Source organism: Alligator sinensis, unplaced genomic scaffold (assembly GCF_000455745.1).
Source record: "Alligator sinensis unplaced genomic scaffold, ASM45574v1 scaffold187_1, whole genome shotgun sequence".
In the NCBI taxonomy this organism is placed as follows: Eukaryota; Metazoa; Chordata; order Crocodylia; family Alligatoridae; genus Alligator; species Alligator sinensis.
In genome coordinates, this window is record NW_005841861.1 from 2,110,662 (window position 1) to 2,129,177 (window position 18,516).

Sequence of the window (18,516 nt, forward strand, 5' to 3'; positions counted from 1 at the left end):
TGAAGATCATTTACAACTAGTATTGTAATACTACAACATAGTAAATATAACTGCTTGCATACCAGTTACTTCTGTTCAATCACCTTCTACATTTACATTGAAAAAATACACAAATGCCTGAAAGACTCAAAAACAGAAATGCCAAAGGATCTTAACTGTTTTAAGGTTTTTATAAACTTTAATTTAAATGTGGGCGATTAAATCCTAATTTGAGATTTCAAATGACAGAATAAGACCCTCCTTAACTAGTTTTACATTTTGTAAATTAAAAAGGTCATTTTCTAAATATTTAGCTACACTACACTAGCTTAGAGGATAACTCTAATAAGCATAATTTAATCTAAATGAGAAGTTGATAAATTTTAACAAAAAAAAAGCATGCTTTTCCAAACTAGCTTCTTGTAAAAACCCTTTTTGATGCCACCCTATCATTTACATGAAATACAGGCCATGACATGTTTTTGTGAAGGCAGTTTGATTTGCTGTTTAAGAGCCAGCACCTTATTCTCCCATGGCCAAGTTGCATGTGCAGTCCTTTATAACCGTATGTAAAATGCCATCAAATCCCAACAGTCCTACTTTACATCAATTTTGCACACATTAAAATGACTACACAAGGTACAAAGCAATGGAGAACTGGTTTTCTATAGCGATGCACAGAAGATCTTAAAAAAGCATAGTGCCAGACAGCTATAAAATCCATTTAGAAGCACTTCTAGGACTTGATTTGCTTTGCATGCCGTTATACTAGCATAACTCCATGGGGTCACTGCTGATTTATAACGGCATGCCAGAGGTATCCCTTACTATTTAGTCAGTGCCAAGTTCTACTTGAATTAAAGATTTATCTTCTAAGGCACTTCCTTTCCTATTAAACCTAAAGGATTAACATCTCAGGGCTCAATTAAGGCTTCCAGGTCCAGGGCCATATTGAGCAACAGAGGGGGCAATGAGGAAATTCACTACTGTACACAAGTGGCATATCTCGCAAGCAAGATGCCTTCTGAAGTGATAGGCGAGTGATCTATTTGCCTGCACTGTTGCAAGCCTTTTTTTTTTTTTTTTTTTTTAATTAATAGAAAAATAAAAAAAAGATTCTGGCTCTGCCAATTACTAATGCAAACAGGCAGAAACAGGGTATACGTATGTCCCAGCCTGCCTATTCATGCCTTTTGAAGTCTTCTAGGATTATTAAATGATTATATTCAATATTTTAATACCAGTTTCCCAAACCACTAACTAATTTAGCTTTACAACAGCCTCGTGGTAAGGGAATGTTATTCTGACACAAGAGGTCTCTTCCAAAACTATCAATATATTTAAAAGAATGAAAAACCGAGGTTCAAAGAGGCTTAATCCTCAGGCTCAATCAAAAAAAACCTGTCTAGTCATTTTGAGTGAGCCCCTTGAGACCTCAAAGGCCCAATTCTCAGAGGTACTATGGCTGCAGAGTAACTTTGAAAGATCAGACACTGCAGGCCTCAGCTAAAGCAACCTAAGACTGAAGCATCCAAAGTTACTGGATATCTTTGATTAAGAAGTCCAAGCACCTTATCCACCATCACACAGGCAGCCTGTCAAAACTATCATTTAAAAGGATAGTCACAATTCAAGTTATGTAGGCTTTCCTCACTTCCCCCACAATAGCTTCACATATCAAAGTGGAAAAGTTATGGAATGTCATGGTTATAACTAAGTAACTCACTAATTAAAAGCAAGTGAATATTATATACAATGTTCTATCAAGAAACTATAGTTAAAGTCATTACTGCCAGAATTTTAAAATGGACAGTTGAGAAAATGTAGATCTATTTTTCACTATTAAAAAGAGCTTTTAACTTGACCTTTGATTATTTCTACAAAGTAGAGCTGAATTTCAGATGGAAACAACTATTCTAAGTTTCTCTTTTAGAACACACCAACCAAAAGCTTAAACAAGGTAAGATCCCAGGTATTCCTATTCTGCATCATATTTGAAAAGGTCATTTTAACTGTAAGACAAGTGGAATTGAAAGACGCATGTGAATATATAATACTGGTTTCAGAATCCAAAGTAGTAAAATAGAAAAAAAAACCCAACAACAAAAAGAAATAGAAAAAAGGAGGAGGTCTTGATACAGTATGGTAACATGAAACCAGCTGCAGCATTTTAAAATGCAGCTGTGTGATGCTGAAAGACTGAATGGCCTGGCTTTAGTCTATGAAGGGGACGTTATAGTAGCCAATTTGGCTAAGTAAAATAGCAGCTATCAGTAAAAGGTATTTTCCACCTTTCCCTGAACTGCACTGGAAGAATTAACTCTATTTAAGAGTTAAAGGGAAAGCGATGCTTTTGTAAAACGCATATAATCTGTATTCAGATAATGGAAGTGAATTCCCCTTATTTTTGTATTTAATAGATATTACAAACCCAAGGTGTGGTTCTTACACTAGAGGCTGCAAGAGACGCTCAGTTCAGTACTCACGAGGTTTAAGTTAGTCCATATTTCTGCAGGAAGTGACCTGCGGATGGGGAGCATGAGATGACACGATCTCACTCTTTTCACGGGAGAAATGTACAGTAAATGCCTAAAATAGACACAGGCTTTTCTGTATCATAACAACAAGCAGTGACCTCATCAGACACATGTGTACAAATTGAATCCCACTGGAAGGATTTGCGAATTAGTTATTGTGAGATCTAACTTTTTTCAGGTTAAAAGTTTAGGAAAAAAAGAAAAAGAAAAAAATACCAGAACAGGCCACAGGTATTAAAATAGTTTTGTAAAGTGTACTGAGTACTGAAATTTCTGCCATTTGCAGCAGTTCAATTATACAGATTGTAAAATACTTACCTCTTTTCACAGATTTTAAAAACAAAAGATACCCAAAAATCCCATTTAAAAAAATGCTAACCTTGTCACAGGGCTGAGAAAACAAAGATGTTTTTTGGTGTCAGTCAGACTTGCCAATTTTAGTCATTGGCTAGTGAATTAACATGTATTTATTTATTGCCTATTGGTTCAATAAATGTGTCCAAGCTATTTAAAGTCATAAAAAATAAAAAGTTTATACCTATGTGCACTAATATTAAAGTGGATCAAAAATGTATTTAAAAAAAAATTGTGTTTAGCTTCTGAACTGTATTTTAAACAGTCTTCTAGAACTGGCAGAACAAAGCCTATACACCGAAAAGACATGCAATCATAAGCTAGCTTGTGAATCTTTTTTTTTTTTTTTTTTTTATTAAAAAGTACAACTGAATTAAATTGTTCAACTCCTCATAATAGGGAAAAATTATCCTCAGTTACTTTAATAGGGCTGCACAGTAGTAAATGATGAGCAGAGTTCATATGATATGCTAATTTTTTTAAATGTGACTTGGCAGCTAACATTCATAGACATATTAAGGTTTTTATACTGACACATTAAGGTTTTTATACAAAACATATCACAATGTACCAGATGGGGAAAGATGCAGTGCTACTGCATATTATAAGAAAAACAAACAAACAAGCCACATTCAATCCAAAACTTAATACTTTAGCAATGAAGGCAATGAATACTGCATGCTGTAGGCTAATGCTGAGTAACAGGGATGCTGTCGCTCAAATTTTAAACACACATGACCTTCCATCTACACAAGGCACATATAACTAATAGAAAACCACAGCACAGACTCCCTTCACAGGATAACTACTATTGACCTGAATGAAAGGGAGTTATACTCCATCTTGTGAAGAGAGAGCAAGAAACAGAATAAGCATACTTTTACATTTTCTTCAATGAAAGAGGTAGCTCAACTTCTTCCAAAAAAATACTATGGGCATAAGAATTCTTCCACACTTTGTTTAAGCATAAGGTCCCAAGTCTAGCCTCAGATACTTGCTCAGAAGCATGGGACACAAAAACTTATTGTTTTTAATCTGACTACTTAAATAGCTACTAACACATTACATACTGTGCCACAAATAAGGTTCTTTTCATGAGTCACAGCTCTAAGTTACATTCACAAAAAATTAGACACAAGTGCCTTGAGCTTTTCTTTAATTAAAGGTATGCAGAGGTGCAGTAATAGAGATTTTGGGGGCCTATACTGATAGCCTTTTTAAGGGGGCATATTGGGCAATACCAATCTGATTTCTGATACCAGCCCGGCAACTTGAAGAGCAGTGTCCAGCTGGTAAGTCTGTTGGGGTGGAAGGGAAGGGGAGGGGCGGGGGGAGGCAGATCGAGGCCCCTGCAGTGAGGGAAGAGGTGCTGCCCAGCTGGGGTGGAACAGGGCAGCAGCTCCCGCTTCCGTGTACATCCCAAGAGGATCGGGGGGCAGGGGCATGACCCCCAGGTCTGTGTGGGGCAGGACAGCTGCCACTACAGGCTAGAGTTGGGGCTGTGCTAGACTCTTCCTGGCAGGGGCTGGGCTGGACTGTGCTCAGGGTGGGCAGCAGCACTGGGAGGAGGGCTACAGCCACCTCAAAATTTGCCATAGCTCCCCCAACCTCCCTCCCAGTACCGCTGTCACCTGCCCTGAGTGCAGCCCAGCCCAGCCCAGGTCCTGTCAGGAAGAGCTCAGCGCAGCCCCGGCCCCAGCCCTCCCCATGCAGATTTGGGGGCACGTGCCTGCCCCATGCGTTCCTGGGGTGTGTGCGGCAGGAGCCACCCCCCCTTCCCCAGATGAGCCATGGCTCCATCCGGTGTCCAACCGGCCCAGCTGAGCAGCACCTGTCCCAGCCTCACTCCCTCCCTCACTCCAGGGGCCTTGATCTACCCCTCCCCCTACACCCCTTCCACCACAACGGACTTATCAGCTGCATGCAGCTCTCCAAGCTGCCGGGCCGTGTTCCTCACCGCCTACGTGCTGCGCTGCAGCTGTGCGCCTGCATTAGCCATTTATCAGCCAAATTACTGGACACAAGAGGCTGATTTCAGATAGTTAATTTTCTTTACATCGGTGCCGACCCAATATAAGACTAATGTATTGGTGCACCACTAAAAGGTATGCATGTTACTTTTCACAGCCTTGTGTGTGAAACTTTAAAAAAAAAAAAAAAAAAAGGCTGTATAGATCAAGAGCAACACGTAGTCTTTGAGTGCTTAGTTTTAGATTTTTCTAATGTAAATAGTATATGAACAATTAAATATTACTATTTGAAATTAATTAAATAATGCAACTCAGTACTGAAACATAGGGAAATTGGGTAGAAAAAAAAAAATGTCAGAGCAGGTAGCTTTCCCATGAAGCAGGAAAAACAAATTCACCTGGCTAATGCACAATTTTAAGTTACAAAAGAAGATCATAACGATCTTATATCAAATAGTTTCAAGAGTCAAATAAATTAGTGCTTACTAAGACTAGTAATTTTCTCCCTGGGATTTCACTGCACTCTTACTTCATAAGTTATTAACATTATGTAGCAATAAAAATTGTGCAGGCAAAATTGTTAATAGCCGATTTTAGTACTCTTTTAAAGGCTTTATTAGGATTTAATTACAAAATTGACAAGGTTAGCATTTTTCCAGAAGCTATGTTAATTCTTAACAACCCTTTCAATTAATTATCAAACTAGTGCCCAGTACAAAGAATCATAAGATTATTTGCAGAACTTACTTGTAAATGGCTTTTAGCAAGTTCTAGAAAACATTGTGCTAATCTATTTTAAGAAAGAAAATAAATAGCTACCTTCACTGTGAATCTGCATGGGGCATTCAGTTTCACCAACCATTTTTTTTAGGTGTATAACTGCGAAGCTAAATGTTAAATGCTCATCAGTACTGTACTACTACCCTGTTATAAATTGAAGGAAAAAAATAGCTACAGAATTGGGAAAGCGTTCTCAGTATTAAAGCTGGTGCACAATATGAAAGTCTCCAAGTACAACCATAAAAGAGGCAAACAGGTAAAGCTTAAGGACATTTAACCAGCATCCAATCATCATGAATGCAAAATGCAGCATCACCCTTGTAGGTGGTAAACAAAGTGCAGACACAGAACTCACTGACAAATCAGGATCTGCATCTTCAGGTGCATAGGGAAAGCTGCTATTTGCACATATCTGCACAGGTTCCTTTCACTATGAAACAAGTATGGGACTTCCAAAGATAAGGGTCATCTGAATCAACATTATAATCTATGCAAGATGAAAGATTAAAGTGGTCAAGTTAAAAATTAAAAAAAGAAAAAAAAAAAAAACGAAGAGACAGTGCTAATACATTTCCATGTCTTCAGTTTTTTGTCAAAAGAAAAGTAACATTTCTTTATAATTCTGGGGGGAAAAAGAACACAGGTAATCGAAAAAGTAGTATTACACAAGAAGGATCCCTGAAGCAGTTAATTGAATAAGATGGATTTAATTGAAAAATTAATTCCCTCCTTTAATGACTTATACCAAAAACATATAGTAGCATAAAAACTATTATTTCAGCAAATGCATTAGTGTAATTTTTTCTATTTTCAACAGCTGACCTATTGGCTATAGTCTGTACCTCATTCTCTGAAAAAAGTGCGACATTACTCATATTTATCTACCTGTAGATTTTTTTATGGTATCCACCACTATAATATATGCCCATGAATCTAATGTATGTTTGAGTTCCTATACTAGACACCAAATTATTTGTGCCATCGTAGTCAATCATCTGCTTTAGGGCATACCAGAGGTTTCTACTGATCTATTTATCTAACACAATTAACACTAACACTACATTTGACATACTTATATAAAGCATCATATACTGGTTGTATAATTTGGTATGTACGATTCAGTTAACTAACCATTTCAATTTCTATCATGCTTAAGCTAAGTGGTGAGAATTTAAAATGTTTATAGCTTAAATTAAAAAAAAAAAAAGTTTTTTTTTTAAAACACCTCACATGAGGGATATTGTCAGCAGCAGGTACTACACTAGCAGGTGATGATGAGTTTCTGCAACACCTCTGCCAATGCTGCTCTTGCCTAACCTTTCACATCTTTGGTTTACTACTCCCAAATAGAGATTACCAACCATGCACCATTCCACTGCATCTCTGTAATGGTGGAATATACCAAGGACTACATTTAAGCCACCAAGTCAATTTTATTTTGGACTTAAGTCAGATCTAAATTTTCAAAGGTAATGATCCAATAAATTAACACACCTTCCAACTTAACTTTTTAATCCTTCTTCAGGAAGGAGTAAACTGGATTATTTACTACTAGAACAAACTTTAGAAATGTTTTAGCATTTGAGCCAAGGACAGGTATATTTTAAAGACCTGTAAATATCTTTCAAAAAGGCCAAAATATATAAAACATAAAAAGTAACAAAATCAAGGGAAGGGGAGAAGAATATATTAAAAATTATTGAACCAAAATTCAGCATAGATAACTGTTTCTAGTTTGCAAAGCACAGTTAAATTATTCAGAGTTGGAACTTTGTGAATATTTTATGTTCACAAAAAATATCAAAGAAGAAAGCATGTCAATTCATCTAGACAATATATCATTCACACGCACAGCTAGACACCCATTAATGTAAAGTTCAATCTCCATGCATTTATTCTCAAGCTGGCTTCCATACTCAAGAGGCAAGTCACCTACACTTGTCTAACTACTGAAATCAGAAAAATTCAAGCACTGCTTATTTTTGTTATTTCACATATATGGCAGCCTCACAGTCACAGCTAAGCATCTCAAATAAGGAAGGCAAAAAAGTTACAGATTCTTACCTGCCACTCCAGCTGAAATCATGTGTACCTGGGTGGAATCTGGATCAAAAATACTGTTCAACTTTTCCTTGCAATTTGAGTAAGCAGCAAAGTATATTGCTCTAAAATCAGAATGAGATCCAAGATTTAATTTTCTATCTTACTTAGATGTAGCTACAAAGCACTGCTAATGTAGAACAGATACATCTCTGGCTTCATTAGAGATACTATCCAATGACAAAAATATTACTATAAAGAAAGCAGCACAAGCTGTAATTACACAAGCACTTGAATCCTGAGGTATGGGGAAGGAGAACTGGGGGGCAGGGAAGGAATGGAGTGGTGTTTATTCATCTCAGCCCTTCTGCAACACTCCGAAATCTATACTGGCCATAACAAGCGTGAATGGTTTAATTGTGAACTTGAGAACTCCAGCTTTTGGGTCACTGTGTGTGGCAATGGCCTGGTTAATTAACATGCAGTCTTATTATGAAAACATAGAACAAAACCACACCAGACTGTACTAGGCAAAATACTCATTTTAATGATATTACATTGTCACACTGGTTCTGCTTTTTAGAAGAAAGGTAACAGGGAAATCCAAAGGGCCATTCTTTATTTTTGGGTTGCTTTGCTTAAAGTGCAAGTTTTACATAATACACTAGAAACAGACCCTTTCCCACTGTTCTTCCTTTCAGTTTTTGATTTAACCTTTCTGAAATGATTCATTCAAAATCTTCTCACCAAATACAAAAGAAATATACAAGTGTTTGCAAATTGTGTTCAATCTAAAATTATACTAAAAATAACCAAAATGTTTTTTAGCATCTAAACAGACTACCATGCAAATTTTAGAAAGGTTGTTTTAACCTCACAATAGCTATAAAATTTATTTTCTGTGATCATATATGTGCTTATTATTAGTAGTATTAGGTAAGCAATGACTTGCACAAAACCGTTATACAACATCTACATGATCAATGCCCCCCCCACAACAAACAGAAAAGCCCGTCAAAATACATATTCATGTTCTTCATTAAACAGAACATTAACTTAATCTGATTACCTCTGCAAACATGTTTTTCTTCAGAACAAAATGATAAAGTACTTGCTTTCTGAGATGTAATTTTTAAAATGGGATCTGAACTCAGCTGAATATGCTGTATGAGTTATGAAACATTTTTTTTAACAGCTTATTCAAACAAAGAGCTGCTGTGAAAGTCACTTAGCAAAAGCTTAATTGAAACAAAGTGTTTGATGAAAGCTGAAGAGTGGAAAAAAAGCCAGGATGTGCTAACTCACAAGGCTAAATGCATTATCAATCAAACAACTCTAATGTGAATACTGAAGAAAAACAAACACAAGCTACAATATTTCAGCACTGTCAGTTTCAGAAGAGTTAACTGACCATTACAGAGCACCCCATAAAGAAGAATTCACTTAAAGAGATAAATTTAAAATCAAATTTGAGAGCGCACACAACTTTAGGCAAGTATATTCCTCAGCATTTTCAGGGGAATTTATCAAATGGACTTAAAAGACACTTTTAGGCCCCAGCCTTTTTAATTCTAGTTAGTCTTTCTTCCGGCCCACAGCTAAAAATTATAAACTAATGCTATATGTTATTCAAAAAATAATAAAGAATAATACTACTAATAAAACAAATGCAGATATTACCTTGTTCCACAAAACACTCAATCTAGTTCAATGTCTAACATATGGCAGAGTCATTTCACTTATAAAATAGGCATTTTTATTTTACCTGGAAGGAGCAACGCCTACCAAATTAGGACCTAGCCCTCTGAACAGAGAACGAGGACCTTCCTTTTGCAGGATCATCCTGGAAAACAAACAAAAAAGAAGTTGTAACAGTAAAACAAAACAAAACCCACACTATATATTAAAAGCAGATAACTGCAGTACACAATAATACTAAAGTTCAATTTAAAAAAAAAAAATCTTTGTTCTTTTTTTTTTAATGAAACAAACTACTAATTTTATCAATTTAACAGATTTAACCATCTAAGTCACAGGGTTCACCCATGTGTAATTTTTTTTTTTCTGGCAAGCAGTGTTCTCATAGTAAATACATATACATTAATAATCATTCTTAGAACTGGATCATCTGCTGTACTATAGATTCACATTTGTTCTCAGAAGGCAGGAACAAACATTCAATTTTATTGCACCTTTCTCCAATTCCTCCCTGTTCCCAACAGAAGATTTAGAAGTATCTAAGTCCCATGAAATATTCTACTGTCACACAAAAGATTTATCAAACTGTAAGACACTCAAGTGTATGTCCAGTTTTTGAGCCCTATCCTAAAATACAGTTTCCAGACACATCATAGTCCTTTTGATCTGGGAACTCCCTCACAACAAATGCAGCTAGACAGGGCAAGTACTGATGAAGCCCTCTCTCTTCCCAACCACTCTGCAGGATTAAGGCTTAGCTGTTATGAGATCAATTTCTTCTTAGTTTTTCATCCTATGCATTCCTATGGAAGTTACCAACTGTAAATCCAAGTAAAATTGGAGCCCTTGTTTTGTACAGCTTGACTCCTTACCAGGCACAAGTATTCTCACTGCAATCCACAAAGCACTTTAGCATATAATGAATTTAATCACATGAGTAACTTATTGTCTCCACACAGACTAATCATGCTTAAGCTTAAGTCCGTGTGTAAGAGTTTTGCTGGATCAGGAATAAGGTGTGCAGCATTTTGCAGGGCTGAGACCAGTAACCTTACTGTTCTGAGAACAGTGGGGGTGAACGAAGGTCATTAGACATTTTTAAGAGGATAGACAAAGGAATAGGCAACATACACTTTAGCTTAATAAGCTTTATACTGAGCATTAACACAGTACTTTGAATTTACTATTGTCAGCATTAAAGGATTTGGAATACTTGCTCCACTGAGGTGTATTTTTTTTTTTTTTTTTTTTTTAAAGTAGACTATATTACATGTGTTGAATCCCAGCACAGGGTTTGTTCCAAGATGCCTGGATACAATAAGGTTTTGTTGAACTTGGACATTGTTGGCCCTACAGAAAATGTATCTAAATCCTTGATTATAAAATTCCAGCTTTGGATAAAGAGAAAAAAAAGAGGATATCAGTGCCACTGCAAGAAGGAATTTTAACCGCTCAACTGGATGTTGCAATGTAGGACTCCAAGCTTATCAGCTTAGATAAAACATCCAATACACACAGTATTTTTCAGGCATATTCCTTGTTCAAAAAGATATACAGGTTAATGACAGCAGAATCAGTCAATTGTACAAACTTAATGGTTGCGTAAACTGTTTAGAGAAGTTTAAACTGATTAGTCTGAATATACACATACATCTAAGTCAGTGTTCCAAGGGATTTCAAAGTACTCTGAAAACCAGCATTTTGAACATTTGCGATCATTTGATTTTTTTTTTTTTTTTTTATTATGTGGAATACACACAGATGTGTGTGCATTCCATATAATGGGATGGCTTTTTATGATCAGTCACTCTTGTGCTTCTTGCACAAGAGCACTCTTCCACGTCCCACAGCTGAAAAAATGAGATGCAATTTCACAATCTATAGTGGAGGAGAGCACAGCTCACCTGAAACTGCATGTAGTAAACCCCCCTCTCAAGTCACCAGTAGATTGCAGGATGTAAGTCTGAAGTACGACTGGCCTCACCTGGGGCTTGTCTATACTGAAAGGGATGCTCCAGGAATTAAGTCATCTGGAAATTTATCACTTAAAAAGTTGAATGCCGTTTTCTATTAAAAATGTTTTTGTAGGTTTTATTCAGAGCTTTATCTGAAGAAGGAAGCAATTATGGAGAGCTATAGTCAGGAAATCTAAGTTCAATTACTTGTTAACAGACTCACCCATAGTGAAAAAGGCTGCCATTGGACAAACAGTGCCAAATGCCAGGCTTTAATTGCTTTTTTCTTTTAAACAACTGACTTATTCTTGAACTATTAAAATATTTTGGTTGAAAGTAAGAGTATGTAACGTAGGATAACTTTTAGGGGTCGCTGTGGATAACTCAGACATCTATTACCATCACTGATATAAACTAAGGAAGGAGGAGGATTTTATTGTGCAATTGGCACCTAGTTATGGCATGTCTAGTCAGTTGCACATTTCCTAGTGTATCAGATTTGCTCATTGTCTGTGTAAGACTTGCCCTTTCCCTCTCTAGACGCAATGTACAACTCCCACACCCCACTCCAACACCTCCCACCTATGCGCACTTAAAAAGATGGTGGGTATGGTAGTTGCGGGGTAGTGGGAAGAAACGCACACACACACACACACACACACTAAACGACTGGCATAAATATTTTGGGATAGGTGCCATAACTCACTTTTTTTCTGCTGCCCCCTGCCTCTAACTAGATTTCAAATTGACAACATCCTTTAATATCTAGTTAGATGAGGTTTCCAGAAGCAGAGTGAATTAGTCCCTCAACATGAACTTAAGAAAACTGTTTCTTTGAAATTAACTAGCTGCGCATTAAAACTGGGCACATCTACATGTGCCCCTATGGCACCATTGTTACTGTGCCATCATTTAGTACAGTGAAGTACTAAATTGACAGAGCAGTAACAGCCCGTACTGCATTATCCATGTGGTGCATAGTTATTTTTAGCTGTTACATCGCTGTAGCGACACCGAGGGAGCATGTCACTACGGTGACATAGCTGCAGCATCATGGTTTTTGCCTGCCAATGCTACAGCAACGTGGAGTCTCATCCAGATGTGCCCACTGGCGCTTGGAGCCTAATCCTGAAAGGTACAGAAGCCAAATCAGAACGAGTGAACCGAGTGTACTCTGCACGTCTCTCACTCATAACCTATAAAAGTTACCTCTGAGATCACTTACATCAGTTAATTCACAAATAACTGCGCTGAATAACTGAGCTTTTACACAGGTAAAAGGTAACACACAAACCTTGTGTTTGCCAAAATATTCCAAGAAAGACGACAAGAAATCAACTTCAAAACCACCTACAAGGTCATTTTAAATGGCAAACTGTGGCCAAACATTATATTTTGCCAAAAATCTTAAACTATTAAAAACTTTAAAAGCAGCTCTAGTAAGCTTGTGAAACTTCATTAGAAGAATCAGGCTCAACAGTTAACATGCCCCTATATTTATTGAACACATGAAATCACAAGCGAGAATCCAAGCTGACTAGTTTTGTCCATCAGGCATAAAAATAAATCATCTCTCTGCTCTGTTCAACATTACATCTAAATGTAAGAAAAAAAATATTCTAGTTCTTATTATACTTTAATTAAAGTTACTTTTTAACAATTCATTCCATTTCAACTTTGGCAACAGCTCTTAGATTTTATTATATATGGAACCGGACTAGTTGAAACATGCAGTTCTAAAGAGAAATGAGCTTGCGTAATGTATATGTGCAGAAGGACACTCAATTGCTGAAAGCAAAGTAAATGAGACTAAATCTGAAAGAAACAAAATGTAAAATGAACAAGTTACTAGTAAGCACTTAGGAAGTAGTCAATGACATTAACATTTGTACAGCTGAATCTTGCAGCCTCACCTGCATTATTTAAACTAAAGACAGATAACAGTTCTACCAAAAGGCAAACAGCTATACCTTCATTCAAGATTTTTGTGATATATCTGCTGCCTGAACCCAGAAACAATAATGATGGAGAGTCCTGGGCCACATGGAGTAGCTAACAGGAAGTTTTATTGCAAAAACAGTTTACCTAACCATTCTGAGAGGCACCATGATGTAAAATCAGCACCCTGAAGTGACTGGATGGTCCAATGAAATGCATACATCTATCCAAGAATATCATCATGCTTTATTTTAGAAACATCCTGTGGAATGGGTTTGCTTCAGAAAGCACATACAACTCCTTCCTTAGTAAATTTTATCTGAAACTATTTTAGTCAAAAGAAAAACATTTAGCCCACCCTCCCCCCAATATACAATTATCTGGTTTAAGGTGCAACACGGAAGATGCAATCAGTACACAATTACTCCAGATCAGCACAGCATATTCCACCTCCCTATGCGAATACCTATACCAGCATCTGGCTCCTATATACTGATAGAACTACTGTCCACAACTGTACAACAGCTATTCTTACTGTGAAGTTTGAGAGGTTCTTACATCCTCAGACCAGCCAGCTACCAGTCTAGTTCTTACGTTTTAGTTACCGCTCTTGGCAGGGGGCGCTGAACTAATAAGCTCTTCAGGGCTTGCTTCTTAAAACAGATGGTAATATATTTCCCCTGCTTTCAAGCACATTTTTACATCAGTCTTGGAATAGATACTTTCTGGGACCAACAGAAGCTCCCCCTCCTACCTCCGCTTATCAACACTTTCTCATCCACCTTCTCAGAACATTGGGAGTAGAAGCTACAAAACTGCTGTTAACCACTTCTCATTTCAAAAGACTTCTCTGAAATCCAGACTTCGAAGTCAACAGCACTCCTTGGGAGGATGCTGTGCCATTAATAATAGTTCTCCAGGGCGAGACCCCTATTGGTTCCCCTATTAGGATCAGGATTTTACCCCTCTTGCACAGATCAGTAGCCAGGACAAAAGTGCTAGTTATTTCACACACAACAATTGTAAAACTATAAGAGTTAAATTTGAACACTGCTATCATTCATGCAAAACCACCACCATTTGATTAAAGAGCCTCGTCTGCTAAGCGAAGGTTGAAATCAGACTTTGGCTGCCAATTTGTTTCACCCACTGCATCCAATCAGGTCTTAATTTTATGTTAAATATGAAACCTTCCTGGTCTAGATACTATGCTTCCCAAAGATCTAACACTGACCCATGCACAGAAATTCTGTGCAGGGCAAGGTAACACGGGATCAGATTTACAACCACTTGAGTTTCTCTGCGATTGCCAAGGAATGCTGCTTGGAATACTACCAGATAAAGAACATGGCTGGACAGCTAAGGTGATTAAACAAGCACAAGGGAACCTCTAAATGGGTATCACCTCTTCATTTTTTCCAAATAAGCAAAGTTTAATAAATCACACTATTGCACAGGGTGAAAACAACACTTCTCATTCATAAATATGAAAAAGACTATTTCCAACAAAATAGAGGGAAAAACATCTGCTCTTGGAAAGAAAAAAAAAATCCACCTCCTGTTCCTCCTGATCAAAGATCCATGCTCAACAGGACCCCGGCATTCAGTACACAAGATGAACCCACAGTGGGAATGAATGGGGTTGTAAAGTGAAGGAGGCTGATTTTGTTGATGAAGTAGCAATGTGTGTTGTGGAAAAGACAAGAATTGCAGGAGCAGGAATGCGGTTTTAGGGCTAAGGCAGCTGACTCCTAGGGATCTGGATTCTATCACTGACTTTTCCAGAGTCCCAATGTGATGTCCTAACCAAGACCATAACTGCTTCTTCCTCACTTTTTGGGTGCTGGACTTGAGACCCTGGAGGGAATAAGTTTGCCGACTCTTCTCTTGATCCAGAGTTCTCTGGTCATCAAAAGCTGATGAACAACTACATGGAAACAGAATATCATGACAATGGACCAATTATTGAATTAGTGCCATCCTTTGGTGGGCCTTCTTTTGGGGCTGAAGTACCAGTCCAGTCTTACTACCTCAAAACATATCCAAATGCTACATTTGAATAACTGCACGTAGAGCTGCGATTAACATTATCACATTCAAGAAACAACAACTGTACAAATCAACTCTCCCTTAGAAAGCATAATTTCTAAAATTTTGTAATGTTCCCACAAAGGAAAATAATCCCCTCTGCAAAACAAAAGAGGGTATGTGAAACAAGAAACGTGCGTGTGGTACTCACTTCAAACAATGGAGAGGTCCAGGGGAAACTCTAGTTACTCGATTGACACTAGCACCACTCACAGTGTTGAGGTGAACTTCAGAGATGTAGAGAGTTATAGAAGAGGACTGCAACCGTGTTTTCACAACTTCGAGTGGACAAGTCAGAATGGCCCCAACAGTGCCTCCACATCTGCAAAAAGGAAGAAGATTACTGTAGTTTTAAGTCACAACTGAAATAGAAAAAGTTAATACTCAACTAGATGCATACAAATTGACACAATATTGTAATTAGAAAGAGGATACCTGTGCATTGAACTTGTACAACAGTACTGCAGTTATCACTTGTACTTCAATGAAAGACACAAATCAATTTCTCTCCATTAATTTAACTGCTTAGAGTAAATATATTTACTGACAAAACAAGTAACTGACTGTAGCAAAACTGCACAAGTATACAATCTGCTCTGGAAGACAACCTAGTCTCAACCTTCTTCTTGTAATGTTTAGCATATTCCTGACCAAAAAAACCTGTTAAAAATCTCATTTATAAAACTATGGGGTATATGGGTTCAGAGACAATACATGTGGCATTACGTTTAGCAAAGGGACAGGAGGCAAATAAAGTAGGTGGGCACAATATTTTAAGAGCTATTTTTAAATATCTTCACTTATTTCAAGGACTCCACTTTGTTTTGAAGGATGGAAAGGGAAAATAGTGATTTTCTGAACATCTATAAGGATTTTTCCTTCAAGAGTACCAATTTTGGCTACACCTGTTGAATACCCACTGAATTTAATGGCACTAGCACTCACTTATCTGAAGGCAGTGCATGCAGGGCCTGCAGACAGTTGCAGAGTGCCATCAAAACTATTTTGTTCTTGTTGGAAACCTAAAAGCTTCTCAATATTGGAAATTACTATTACTTATAAATATTGCTGCCTTATTCAACAGCTCTTATCTGCCTGCTAACATTACTTGACTATGTTCCAAAAATGTTCCAAACCAGGCCAAGATTTTTTTCCAAAGAGTTAAAACTTTCTTGCAGGAGACCTGATCTAGTTTTCACTCAAAAGTAGTTTTGTTTCTGTATCTAACACTGATCCTTTCCTTCTGCAGGGAATTAATGGAAACTGTGATTACAATTTGTATTGCAAACTTCATGAAACTACAGGGCACTATTAATTCACAGAGTCAATTAAGGATATATAGAGAATAATCATAACCTTTAGTCATCTTCAGCTGGGCTACATTTAAAACTAGCTATGTGCTGGAATCCTGTTACTGATCCCAAGAGCCAATCAGCCCCTTCTGACCAAGATTATCCTAAAAAGAATTCCCTTCCAAGTTTCAAAAATAGAAACTGTGTCAAGAATTTTTTCCTTCTATTTTCAGTAATCTGTGTCACTATAATATCACTGAAAGATTAAGAGCCTCAACATACTAAAGAGTGTTTGTGCATTAAATATTGAAGAGATTTCAAAATTAGCATGCAGACTGTACAGTGAGAGGTACATAAATGCTTTGGCAGACAAACTCTACAACAGCCTATGTATGCAGGGGGTATACAACAGGGTACTAACTTACTTTATGAACTTCACGTAGCTTCATTACCAAATGAAGCTACTTGTAAAAATAAAATGTTTCTTTTATAGCCACAAAAATATATACAAATCAGCATTATGCTGATGATAATTACACTCAGCTCATATATAGTGATAAAAAGTCCTATACCTCAGAAAGATTTAGGAAAGAAACATGTTTTCCCCTTTCAATTACTTCTCCACTCTATTTTATTTGGGACTACTTCCAACTAGAATTTGAATGCTGCAACAGGTGTGCCCACATAAATGCACAAGGGAGTTGAGGGGGGGGGGAGGTGCGGCTGGAAGAGGGAGGGAGAGAATAAGAAAAACCAAGATTTAAAACATTCCAAAAGACAGAAGTCAAACTACAAATGGGCCTTTTATTGTTAATCTAAACTTTTACCAAGTTCAAGCCATTAATCTGCAAAGTTTGCAGAAATTTAGATTAGGAAAGAATACAAGAATTCATTTATACTAATCAGTCCCCGATGACAATCCAAGTGTTTTAAGTGATTTTCAAAGTAAAGTGTCAGCACAGATGCAGTTAATTTTAATACTTAGATAATGTGGTTTCAGATGCTTTGACACTTTATCCAAAACAATCCTATTCTAATGCAAACTAGACTAGTTTTATTTTTAAATAGAAGCAGACACAGGAAAGAGAATTAAAAGAAATAACAGTGTATTCAGTGCATTTTGGCTGGGATGTTGCAGCTAGGGATGGTCCTGCTTTGAGCAGGGGGTTTGACTAGATGACCTCCTGAAGTCCCTTCCAACTCTAATTGCCTATGATTCTGAAGAAAGGCTATGTGGATTTTGAATGTTAGTGACACACAAGTATTTGCCTCTATCATTGATGTGGATGTAAAACAAAACTGAATTTCCCATATACCTCACTGATAAACTGTAGCATTTATGTTGACATCTTTGCTTGACTTCAATCAAAGTCATGTGCAGCATCAACTTCTCTCTTTTTTGCATACGGATTGGTCATACAGAGCATGCTGTTCTTTAGCAGTGAAAGCATTATACAAGTGTTTGGGGATTAAGTATCAAGATTTATGCAAATATTACCGGTCGCAAGTGGCTAACTACTAGGGCTACACGAAGCTTCGATCGCTGACTCAATTCGGCAGCTGAATTTGCAAATCTGAATTGAATCAAGAGACCCTTTAATCTCTCCGAAAGAAATCGGAACCCTCTGAATCAGAGAAATTCAATGATTCAGACCCAAACACAGCTTTAAACGTTTTTTCAACATACCTCATGGTACCAGGCTCATGAACGCTGAGATGGTGGAATGGATGGAACGCCCCACAAGTGCACTTCTGGTCCACTTCCAGGTCTGCTGTGGAGTGTGCAGGGGACCAACCCCCTCCCCGCCTTCCCAGCTTGGTGACTGGTGCCTCCTGGGTAGAGGGGGGGGGCACCTGGGGTCCCCTTGCAGCCAACAGCTTAGCT

General features: G+C 37.4%; 1 protein-coding gene across 4 annotated transcripts in view; it reads right to left on the bottom strand.

The window, feature by feature from the left end:
- SLC25A36 (solute carrier family 25 member 36) overlaps positions 1-18,516 on the bottom strand; it is a 42,691-nt gene that overhangs the window by 14,667 nt on the left and 9,508 nt on the right. For all 4 annotated transcript variants that reach the window (XR_003096262.1, XM_025215694.1, XM_025215682.1 and 1 more), the window contains 3 exons: positions 15,491-15,661; positions 9,426-9,503; positions 7,685-7,785 (listed from right to left, as the gene is read on the bottom strand). Coding sequence is in view for 3 of the 4 variants with exons in the window: in XM_025215694.1 (XP_025071479.1) it covers positions 7,685-7,785; positions 9,426-9,503; positions 15,491-15,661 (350 nt within the window). In the remaining variant the exon portion in view is untranslated. The remainder of the gene's footprint in view (positions 1-7,684; positions 7,786-9,425; positions 9,504-15,490; positions 15,662-18,516) is intronic.